Here is an 11,877-nt window from a genome sequence, read left to right as displayed (position 1 = left end):
AGTCTCCTAGCTCCTACCTAAATAAATGCATAAATAAAAATCAATAGACAATAGAAGGGAAAATAGGCTACTTGTATTTGCAAATCTGAAATGTATGTGTTAACGTCCATCTTTGGGAATCTTCTTTGAGCAGAATTACCATCTGGAACCTATATTCTGTTCCAAGGATTGCAGAGCCTGTGTGGCTTAATATGATGTCCAACACCCTGGAAAAGAACCAGCTATGCCAGCGTTTTCTTAAAGAATTTACCTTTCTGATAGAACAGATCAACAAAAACCAGTAAGCTTTCATTTCCCTCCCTCTACCCAACCCCTTCCCCCCCCCCCCCCCCCAAAAAAAAAAAAGTTTCTTAAAAGCTTGTGTGCTTCCCAGAGCATGTGGGTATGTTCTGACACTTAATGTAATATTCTTTTTCCTAGGTTCTTTGCTGCTTTGTTGACTGCGGTGCTGACGTATCATCTGGCTTGGGTGCCAACAGTAATGCCAGTTGACCATCCTCCCATAAAGGCCTTCTCTGAGAAGCGCACGTCACAGTTTGTGAACATGCTGGCAAAATCCCATCCATATAACCCTCTCTGGGCACAGCTTGGTCAGTAGGAAATTGAAAGCTTTCCCTGTATCCACTTCTCTTACCTAAGCTACTTGGAAGTATGCATTCCTCTGTGCATAGTTAAAATTGGATGTTGTTTCTCATGGTAGATCTGGACTAGTATGGCTGAGCTTTGCAGTGATAGCTTTTCTGCCACTGGCTTGAGGTACTTGACTGGTGGTAGAACTCTGGGTGACATTTGATTTGCCTTGGTGTAAGCTGAGCAGAGTTGCCAACAGATGTCCTGAATTAAGCTAAAGAGTATTTGGAGGCCTGTTAGCATAGCCTAGGTGCTCAGTTCTTCTTCACTGGTTCCTTGTTGTCCTCCAGTTACACTGCCTGGTTAAGTAGTTCTCTATAGAAATCTTAAGAGGGTGCAAATACTGTGAATGACCTAAGCAGTTTGGGAAGAATGAGGGGAAACAGACTGGATGGAGGGAATGTAGTTAAGACTGCCCCGGCTGCCTTCATTTACCTCTTCTTCACGGAGATACCATGGACACAAAGACAGCAGAATAAAAGTATGGCAAGTAGCAGTGCCTCCGTTCATTCGGAGTTATGTGAGTGGGCTTGGGACAAGATTTCCTCTTTATTCCAAGCTCCTCAGGTTGTTCTCTAACAAAAATTATGTAGCTTATGTTATAGTGGTACAGGGAATTAAATAATTGCTATCAAATGAGTGGGTGAGAGAGTTCAGAACAATGCTGCCAGTGGTAAAATCCTTCAAAATTTTTCCTTGTCTTGGCAGCAGGTGTGAGTTTGGTATCAAATCAGCCTTAACTTTCAATGATACAATATATTGACATACATGCACACTAAAACAGTAATGTGACTTCTGCACTGCGATCTTGGTCATGTTTCTTGCTTATTGTCTAGCTTAGCTCTCCACAGTCTTTAAGAAATTACGAATTGCTACCTGGGCTGTATAGTTGTAATAGAAGTTTCCTGTTTTAGCATGTCTTTAAAAACTTATGCATGGGAGAAATGGGTTAGACATCCAGGAAGGGAAAAACAGAAACATGCTTAGGGTGTTAAGGACAGCCAGGCTGTGGTTACAAAAAAAGGAGCTGGAGTGGGAGGTGTAAGATAAGCAGTAGGTCTTGTGGTACCTCCCAGGAGCTGCCACTGGTGACTGGTCAAGAAATCATTTCTTCTTTTTGCCTTCCCAGGCTGTGTATTGCTACCAGCACTGGCCCAACTGAGTTCTGAGTGTCTGAACTCAAAATGCTTACTGGTTTTGTTTGGTTGTTACAAAGCCCAAAAGCTAGTATCAGGTGGTTGCAGTAACTGATGTGCGAAGTAAGATGTTGCCCTCTGCTGGTCCCCTTCTTTAGAAAGAATAAAGTGTCCGTGTGCTTTAAAATAGAAATGACTTTCTATGAAGCGTTGTGCTGTAAGTGGCTTTCCACCTCCAGAACTATGTTCTCACTAGATACTACATATCAATTACAATTACATAGATGCATTCGTATTTAATGCTGTAAGGAAGGCATACTCTTTTAAACATGAGCTTCAATCTAACGTGCTTAGCAATAGCATGTTTTGAGGACCACAGTTGTGACTTTTTTTTACTGTTGCATCAGTAATGTTGTATTTAAAGTCAACCATGCAAATGAATGCTTAGCCTGAATCCGATTTCTTTAGCAACTGTGCTCAACTTGAAAGAAAAGCTATCTTCCCATTTCCTTTCCAAACTGCTAGTCCTTGTGGCCCATCAGGCACTGAGGTTAATGGAATTCCACCTGAGCAGTCTTCAGCTTACTTGGTTACTGAGGAATGAATGTGCTGGCCTGTTAAGCCATCAGACAGGTTGCAAGGGTGCCTCTAACTGGGGGAAGAGAGTGTGCTCATGCCACTGTGCAGCAGTCTCTCTGGTGCATCACTGGCATCGTGGGAAATGACAGGTCTTGGCAGGGAAGACAGCAAGTGAGAGAAGTGGAATTACTGTCTTGTTGATCCCTGTTCTGCAGGACTAGAGTCAGAAGTGTTATTACTTCTGTGTGCAGTGTGGCTCAGAGGAGGATGGGCGTGAATTTTGTCTTTGGCTGTTCTCCCCTTCTGATGCTGAAAGCAGGCTTCTCTTGCTCTTGGTAGAAACCTTTCTAAAGCTATGATTGTTCCATATAGCATTGTTTCAGGAGGCTTGCACAAAACTCTTGATGGGATGCTCAGTCCAGAGCATTTGAGCAGCCCTCAGTAAGGACTTAGCACCTAGAAAAATGTGTTAGATTAGCAGACAGCTTATAATGCCTCAAACCAGAGAAATTAGCTTTCAATGTGAGTGCTTATATTGGCTAAAGAAAATTGAGCTTTTGGTGGCTGCTTCCCATCTGCTGGTGATGTCAGCCAGGGTTTGGTTGGGCAAAGACATTTAGAGGGTGTGCTCTAATGGGTGTTGAGTGAAGACAGCTGGGTTAACCTGGTAATAGCCAGTTTTTGAGTTAACCCATCTTTGTCTCTAATAGCGTGTGCGAACTTTTCTGTACCATCTGTCTGTTTATTTCTCCCAGAATGTTGGGTGGAAACCCTCCAGCTGACAGAGCGTGATATGCTGCTGGAAAATAGATGGCTCTTCTCAAAGTAGGGTATAGTGGTTCTCCAGGATAAATGAGCTAGCAAATAAGCAGTTCTAGGGAGACTTAGATTATGCCCTAGTACCTACTTTTCATATTATGATTGTGTTTTAAATAATGAATATATTTTCTAGTCCTCCCCTACTTCCTACAAAAGTAAAAGGTTAGCGAGGTTGACTCCCAGTGTACAGAAGTGCACAAGCCTTGCACAGTAAAGTAGTTGTATTTTCAGAACCACATTTATTAAGCTGATACTGCACCTTTTCTGCTGTTTTGAATATCTGAATCGTGAAAAATACAATTTAGACTACGTCTGTATTAGAATTTGTTTAACAGAAAGGAGAAGAAAAAGTGAGTGCAATTAAAGAGAATATTTTGGGGGGAACTAGTACAAAATTAGAAAACAGTATCACGGGTTTCAGAGCTTTGGATATATATTCTTCAGCAACTGTTGTGTCAAATTCCAAGTGATACGTTGTAAATGTTTTATTATTAAAAACCTGTAATCGATTTGAACTGCAAGAAACTGAGTAGTAACAGTCAAACCTTCACAAGGACACCAAAACCCTTTTGGATGTGAGTTGGATATAAGAAATGTCAGGAGATTTTTGTTATTCTGGTATTTTAAACTTCTATGAATTTACCATGAAAGAAATGAAGTCTGCAGTGAATGCTGTTTCAAAATGTGTTGAATGTAAGTGGTATAGCTTATTACAGCCATGTATAAGCATGTGAAATTCTTGTTTTCCTGTCTAGGTGATCTCTATGGTGCCATAGGCTCTCCGGTTAGGTTGACTCGAACTGTTATTGTTGGAAAACGTAAAGAATTGGTGCAGCGCTTGCTGTATGTCCTAACGTACTTCATTAGGTGCTCAGAGCTACAAGAAAATCAGCTGACTTGGAGTGAAATGCTTGGGGAAGGAGAACAAGTGCTAAATGGAAGCAAGATCACAACTGCACTAGAAAAGGGAGAGGTAGAGGAGTCTGATTATGTGGTTGTCACTGTCAAAAATGAACCTGCTCTTGTGCCTCCGATCCTACCTCCTAAGAGTGATGGAAGTAAGAACAACAGTATTGCAGGGTGGGTACATAACCCAGAAGGCACTTGCACTACGCCAGATTCTTCAAAAGAAAAGAAAGAAGCAATAGGAAAAGTCAGTCAGAACTCTGACATAGCTGTCGACTGTCTAACTAGCACTTTGCATAACGGAGCAGCTGATGGTAGGAAAAGAACTGTCACTGATACAGGGACTGGATCCTACCACTTTGAAGAGCAATCAAAGTTGGAGAATTTAATGGATATAAGGAAGAACAAGAACCAGAATGAAAGGAAAGTGGAAAAGCAGTTGTCTAGCAGGTCATCTGCTTTACCTTGTCCTGAAAGGTCTGGCCACAGGAGTTCCCAGTTGGAAAAGGTCACCTTTCGGATCGGAAGTTCTGCATCACCAGAGTCAGACTTCGAAACTCAAAGGAGAGAAATGGAAGAGAATCTGAAGGCATTTAGAAAAAATCCAGAGGTGGTAATACATTGTGCCTCAAGTTCCACAGATCTGACTGTGGATGTTTCCCAGAATCAAAAAGAAAGTTGCGAAGCTGCCTTTTTGCCCTTCAGTAAACACAGTATTTGTTATACACAGATTCCACCTTGTGAGGGGAAGGAGAGTATGCTTAACCAACATATGGAAACTAAAGGAACTGAAATAAATTTAGGGAACACAGTATCTGGTGAACCACTTTTGTCCACTGGTAACATAGAAACTGTAACATTGCCGAGCTTGAAAGAAACTAGAACTTTATGCTCTGGCAATCTGGAGAGCTATTCACCTGAGTGTGTGGAAGTAGGTTCTGCTGTCAGAAAGGAGTCCCCTAAAGTAGGTGCTAAAGATGTCCCCTATGGGGATGCTGGAAGGAAAACCCCCTTCAGAGTTGAAGGGGACATTCCAAGGAATGAGAGTTCAGACAGTGCTCTTGGAGCCAGCGATGAAGAAGGTGATTGTTGTATTCCTGACGAAGTTCATCATGATAATGTCAGCAAAAGACTTGAAGAGTTTGCGGAAGTGGAGCTTCCTTTACCAAGGTAAAGGAGTTTAACTTAAAACTAAACAGTCGAAATTTGTTGCAGTGTTAGAGATGTTTAGAATTTCAAGTCTGAAATCCACTGGGATCTTGATTGAGTTCCTTGCAAACAAATTCATACCAGCCACTAGTAGTGTGTTCAGGATTCTTAACAGAGTTGGCAAACAAAAAACCGAAAAGCTTTTGGTACTGAAGTTTGGTAACAAAGGTTTTCTTCAAATGTTTAATTAAAAAAATCTGACTTTTTAATTGCCTGAAACACTTTGTGTAAACAATTGTCTGAGGACTAGCAAAATTTCATCTTTGCTTAAACTGACAAATACTAAACAGATTTGAAAAATAAGAGCATCTTATTTGAAAACTTCTGAGCTTTACAGGTGCACATGGAGCTTGCTGATGCACATGTTAAGTAGATAAGTTTTTTGCTGCTTGGGCTGAGTGCGAGAACTCAAATTTAGCAAACCTGTTAACCACAGAACAAGGCCGGGGGGCATATGTACCCCAGGCTCTGATACATGCAGACTTGCCTTTTCTGAAATTTGAAGGAATCAACACAATGTTAAATTTTTAAAAATAAGTATTAATTAACTTTTTGTAGGGGTAGTAAATCAAACATATTCATATCATCATCTGAATGGAGTCTGTCAAGCAAGAATCATACCTGCTTTGTATTTCTTTATTTCAGGTCAAACACAATCAGCAGTCAGTGTGTGAAAAACTTTGGAAGATCGCTTCTGGGTGGCTACTGTCACACATACGTGCCTGATCTAGTGCTGCATGGAGTAAATAATGATGAAAAACTCAAGCAGTGTCTACTAGCAGACCTCCTTCATGCGATACATGTGAGTTAAAGTACTGTTGCAAGTCATAGTGCAAGTTGTTGCTATTACTGAGAAGCTAAAGCTACAGAAACATGGTAGTTTGTACTTTAAATAAGACCTGTTTCACTGTACTCGCTGGTCCTTAACAGCCACACCTGATGTCTGCTTTCTTGAAAGAAAACCCCTTAAATGACTGAGAAGCCTGTTCATGCAAGAATCACTTTTCCCCTTTATACTCTCTTCAGTCTTCTCTTGAAAGATGAACGCAGAAAAATGTTTGCAACTTGAAGTTACAAGGAAAAAAACTGCTTCTTTTTAGTCACAATAGCACAGTCACAATAGCAGACAGTTACCTGTATTTCATAAAAATGGTATACAAGTTGTTGGAAACATCTTAGTTTACCACTTAGTGGCATGCGTTGCAAGGGAGATGAAGTCCTGTGGAAGCCTGTGTTATACTAGGTTGTAGCAGAAATGACTGACTGTATAAAGTAGTTAGCTGTAGGTAAGATCTTTTGTGATATTCTTACTATACTTTAACTACACCAAGTAACTTATAACAAATCTTTCACTAAAGGAATGTAAAGTGTTTAGTCTGTAATATTAGGTGTTTATCTAGTGATTGTCAATTGCTTCTTTCTATAGCAATCAAGAATCATTCTGTAGGAATTAGTTAAACGCTGTCCATGATGGTGATGCGTGTGCAGTTGTTTAAACACCAAATTGTTCTAATATGATACTGTCTTTTCATATATACCTTGCCATCATTGTGTGTAGTGAAATCCCTTACAGTCAGTATAACCACTCACTGAATCAGTGTAATTAATACTCTTGTTTTGGAAGAAATTTAACCTTTGCAGGAAGGCTGGAATATTGCTAGTGAAGAAAAAATATCAGAGTAGTGATTCTGAAACATTACTCAAAAAAAAAAAAAAAAAGAATTAAGTGCCTTAATCAAATTGGCAGTTTAGGCTCCACTGACCTAACATTACTGGATGTCAGCTCTGTCTCTGAAACTGGTATTCTGTCTCATTTTTTGAGATGCCTTTGGTTTTCTACTGGACAAAAGCATTCATTTGGACTGTTTTATCCCCTGCCTCGGAGTGAATAAAAGTGGAGCCTCAAACTAGGTTGTGGAAATGCACATGAAAGTTTTCCATAATATTTGTCTTGCATCTCTTGCAGCATCCAGTGCTAGATGAACCCATAGCAGAAGCTGTCTGCATTATTGCAGACACAGATAAGTGGAATGTACAAGTAGCTACCAGCCAGAGAAAAATGATGGACAATGTGAAGTTAGGCAAGGATGTCTTGGTCTCAAGTCAAGTATCCAGTTTACTGCAGTCTATTTTACAGCTTTATAAACTCAATCTCCCAGCTGACTTTGTAAGTATTTCTTTACTGAAAACTGAAGCTAATGAAAATTGTTTAGTTTTAAATAGCAAATACAGAGTTTTGCACACTGTGTATTTTATTGGGTTGTTTCAGATATTATTTTATTGGTATAGCAAAGTTGGTACAATGTATTTAAAAGAATGCATGCTACAGTCCAGTTACAGATACTGTTTTTAACTTAGTTTACTTGTAATAGACCAAGATTAAAGTCAGCTGCTCCAAAATAAGACAGAACGAAAGTTGCTTAGGCAACTTTAGCGTGATTGTATTTATGATTAGAGTTGTGAAATTTGGCTTAGATTTTGTTTAATTTCCTCATTCTCTACTTTTACTACCATACAATTTTTTATTCTTGTTTTGTTGTTTTTTTACCAACCTCACCTAGTGGATGCCTCTTCTCTATCCCCAGTTACACGTGTATTGGCATGTTTACTTGACCTTTGTGTTTTATGCATAGTCTAGCCCACCCTGTCAGCCAGCGCTGTTTCAGACCATCTGGCAGACATGCCTACAGCATTCTTGGGAGGAGACTGAAACCTGAAACACTTGGGGTTAGATGGATTGCAGCAGGGGATGTTACTTTCTCATAGTGCATGCTTCCCATCCCATAGCATCCTTTTCTCTCCACATTAGTAGTAGAGTTCATCAGAGCAGATCAGTAATGCTTTTTGATAGCTGTTTTGGCTGATTACAGCAAAGTTACCCACAAGTCTGGCAGCAGTAATTATAACACAATTTTTAACACAGTTGTAGCTGGGGGGAAGTTGTGTATCTTTTTTCTGTAGTCTTCTTTTGAGTAAACAGAACTGGCTTGGTCTTCAGCAGATAGCCTTGAGAAACTTTATTTGTAGGAAGCTTGTGTAATGACTGCTAGCAGACAGAAGAGGAAGGTGGAACTGAACATTAACAACTGAAAATAGTATTAATTGATGCTGCTTTGGATAAAATTAGTGGTATTAATTTAAATACTTGAAGTCAAGTACTAGGGTCAAGTACATCAGTGTCCTTTCTGGATACTTTTTTATATTGAAAAACATGCAACTTAGGTTAGAATTATATCATGTTTGCATGGGAACACCTTAAATTTTGGCATTTTTGAACTCATTAGTTGTTTCTGCAGCTGAAGTACTACTTCCAGTTCTGCCCTAGTATATGCAACTTCTGAATGCTTCGTGTGGTGTAGTGGCTTTTGGAGGTGGAATAATTTTATTTCCTTCCTTAAAAAAAAAACAAACAGTAAAATGGCAGTCCTAGTAGCTCGTAATTTTTGTTTTTCTATAATCCACATTGAAGACACTTTGAACCTTCTGTCAGAGTTTGTAGGTCTTTGTTAACAGGAACAGAATAATGGATGAATGGAAGGTGGGTGTTCCGTTCAACTCTTGGGGGAGAAGTCCATTTTTTAATGGTGATTCTATTTGACTTAAATTTTGACAAAAGCATATATAATAGCATAGGTCAGAAATGCGTAAGGCAGTATGTATGAAGATTAAAAGTGTATGTTTCTTGATCTGCAGTTATTGATCAGAAGAGTATTTTTTTATGGCACAACAAAAAACAAAACCCAACCTGAGACTGGATAAAATACAAGTGCTGATGATTTTGTGATGCTTGACTGGCAACCTTACTGCAGAGTTGTGTAGTATGCCAGGGTGAGAGGGCAGTGGAGACGGCAACTGTTGCTTGTCAGCAGTATGACAAAGATTTTACCTGCACCTTCTAGCTCATTTTAAGCTACTCCTCTGATTTTTGACTTCATTTTTTTTCCTGTTCAGTCAATGAGAAGTTGCAGAGGAAGCTAGCATCAACTTTTTTTTTTACTGCTCTTCTGTACCTCACTGGACATCTTGAACAAAATGGATTCATGTAATGAGCTTGAGGAGGAAAGTCTTTTGATTCTTTGCTGGCTTTCAGGAGTAGCAGATAATCTTTTCTAAAGAATCTTAGAACAATGTGAAATTCTTCCTTACTTCCTCTTAATAATAATAAAAAAAATAATCTATAGTCCTTTAGCTTATGAGTAGTGGAATTGAAATATGTTGAACTGTCACTTTGGGAATCAGCTGCATGCTTACCTGAACCACCGGGGAAGTCCTAACAGGCTTTTTGTATTAGTTACCTGTAGTAGAGAAGGTAAGAATGTTTTCCTTTAGGCTAGAATCAGAAGTGTTATGATTATAATGGCTTTAGTGAAAACTCGCTTGAAGCAAACAGATCAAACTACTCTCAACAGCAACTTGCTCAAGACCATCAGAAAAATGTATGGTAGGCTACCCATGAGCATGAGTCTTTTTTCTGTTTTTTTTTAATTAGCAGAACTGCTTGCACAAGATTTCATCTTTAATACTTATGGTTTCCATTAAACTTAAAATATACACCAGACGATGGCCTGGAGGTATTTGCTACTACTGATTCTAATTGTTGTCTCCGCCTGCTGGATGATTAAATATTTGATACTGAGGTTCTGCACGCGCTTCTTGTTTTTGTCTTTGAAGTGGTCATCCCTGTGGAAAGAAAGAATGTATTGAATTGAGTTACCTTGTGTTCTGGAACAAAATGCCTGATAAAACAGCCTGCCTACTCACCTAATGAAGATGTCCCGTGTACTCACCTTGTGTTACTGTTTTTTAAAAAAAAATCTCTTTGAAGTTTTCATCTGCTCTCTTGCAATTGATGTATGAGAAATTATGTATCACGTGACTATTTTTAAACAAAAATTCTAGCATGCTACTGCTGAACAAAATTGGAGTAATTAAATTGGTATTTCAACTTGAACTATTACCTTTTGCAAACAACATCAAATGTTTAAGAGTTTTAAACTAGAATTATGTAGTATTAATTAAAAACAAATAAAAACAAAATAAAAACAGACAAAGACCAAAAAAATAAAAACAAAAAAAGGATTTGTAACCTAGTTTCTCCAGTAAACTGGACATCAAAAGCGGTATAGTTTTATGATAAAGATAACGGTGTCTTTCACTTATGTTTTAGTTTCTTGAATGGGACTTCTCTGGTGCTGAAGAGAGTGCTAATTTTAGGAACTGTGGTGCTTTCAGGAAAAAGTACTGACTTGTAACAGACACGTTTGTTATGTATTCTGGTTAGATCTTAATAAGGTGTCTTGAATGTCTTTGAACCTGGTTAAAACTTATGTCAGTAGAAACACTGTCTGACTTGAAGGGAAATTGGATGGTTTTCTTTTTGACTTCTGCAACAAACTTGCTGCACAAGAAAACCGAAATACTCCAATTCTTTGAGATAGTGTATTTTAAGCTAGTGTATTTTAAGTTGCCAGCACAACTGTAACACATTTACTTCTTTACAGATTTTTGGGGGGAGACTTAAAGGTGTTCTGGCTAAGATACGTAAACATATCGTTTTAGCTATCTTTGTAATATATGCATTCAGTTCTTTTAAAGCCATTCTGAGGTTTTTGGTCTGTATTTACAGTGCATAATGCATCTTGAGGATAGACTACAAGAGATGTATCTCAAAAGCAAAATGCTTTCAGAATATCTGCGAGGACACACAAGAGTGCATGTAAAAGAACTAGGAATTGTGTTGGGGTGAGTATTGCAGAAATCAGTCTTATTCTACCTCAAAACTTGAGGCAGTTACTTTGCTTTGCTGAATTACTTTCTGAGTGTTACTTTTCTGAATGTAGTTATCATGTTCCTGTGGGGACTTGCTACTTATTCCATGTTTATTACTCCCTTCTCTCTCATGCACCTGAAGTGTAGAAATGGGTTCCAATGAGCCATCAGGAGACACAGTCCAACAGGAGCAAAATCATTTGTTGTTCTGAAATCTTAAGAATGAAGAAAGTTTTGATTTTGGTTACTTTGAGGTCGTTCAGTAATAGGTTGTGTTCTAGCCAAGTACTTTATGGATGCATGTGCTGTGAAAGCAGAATGAGAGGAAGAAGAAAGAAATGAATGCACTTCCAAGAAGAGATGGTTTTTAAGCACTGTAGCTGAAACTTAATTTATCTTTATACCTGGCTGCTCAAGAGTTCATACTGAGAAATGTAGTTTAAAGTAATGAGACCCTAAAGTAAACACTTGTGTGTATATATGTGTAAAAATGTATATAAGCTTATGTACTGGCCTTTGAGGAGTGTTCTGTTGGAAATGGTTGGAACTGAACATTGCATCTGAGAGACATTGTGCTACTCTTACTGTCTAATAATCGATACTTCCAGCTTTTGGTCATTTTTGGTAAGAAAGTGCTGCTGCGTGGTGAACTGAGTTGTATTCAAAACATGAAATTGCAGTCTTCCATAAGTTGATGTTCAGTATTTTCTTTGGCTGGGCTTATTGATGCCTGCTGCCTGCAAAGACTGCAAGCTAAGGGTTATGGATTAGCGAATAAATCAGAATTATTCGTACCACAAAAAAATTATAATACCACAAAATGTAATAC

General features: G+C 38.7%; 2 protein-coding genes across 4 annotated transcripts in view; one reads left to right on the top strand and one right to left on the bottom strand.

Annotated features, from left to right (window-relative positions):
- FNIP2 (folliculin interacting protein 2) overlaps nt 1–11,877 on the top strand; it is a 50,035-nt gene that overhangs the window by 34,183 nt on the left and 3,975 nt on the right. For all 3 annotated transcript variants that reach the window (XM_040554963.1, XM_040554961.1, XM_040554962.1), the window contains 6 exons: nt 134–280; nt 421–590; nt 3,920–5,240; nt 5,925–6,081; nt 7,246–7,446; nt 10,906–11,021. In XM_040554963.1, coding sequence (XP_040410897.1) covers nt 134–280; nt 421–590; nt 3,920–5,240; nt 5,925–6,081; nt 7,246–7,446; nt 10,906–11,021 — 2,112 coding nt within the window. The remainder of the gene's footprint in view (nt 1–133; nt 281–420; nt 591–3,919; nt 5,241–5,924; nt 6,082–7,245; nt 7,447–10,905; nt 11,022–11,877) is intronic.
- C4H4orf45 (chromosome 4 C4orf45 homolog) overlaps nt 7,463–11,877 on the bottom strand; it is a 45,775-nt gene continuing 41,360 nt past the window's right edge. The window contains exon 6 of the transcript XR_005819294.1: nt 7,463–9,959. The gene's annotated coding sequence lies outside the window, so the exon portion shown is untranslated. The remainder of the gene's footprint in view (nt 9,960–11,877) is intronic.

Source organism: Cygnus olor, chromosome 4 (genome assembly GCF_009769625.2).
Source record: "Cygnus olor isolate bCygOlo1 chromosome 4, bCygOlo1.pri.v2, whole genome shotgun sequence".
NCBI lineage: Eukaryota > Metazoa > Chordata > Aves > Anseriformes > Anatidae > Cygnus > Cygnus olor.
This window is presented reverse-complemented; position numbering and strand designations above follow the sequence as displayed.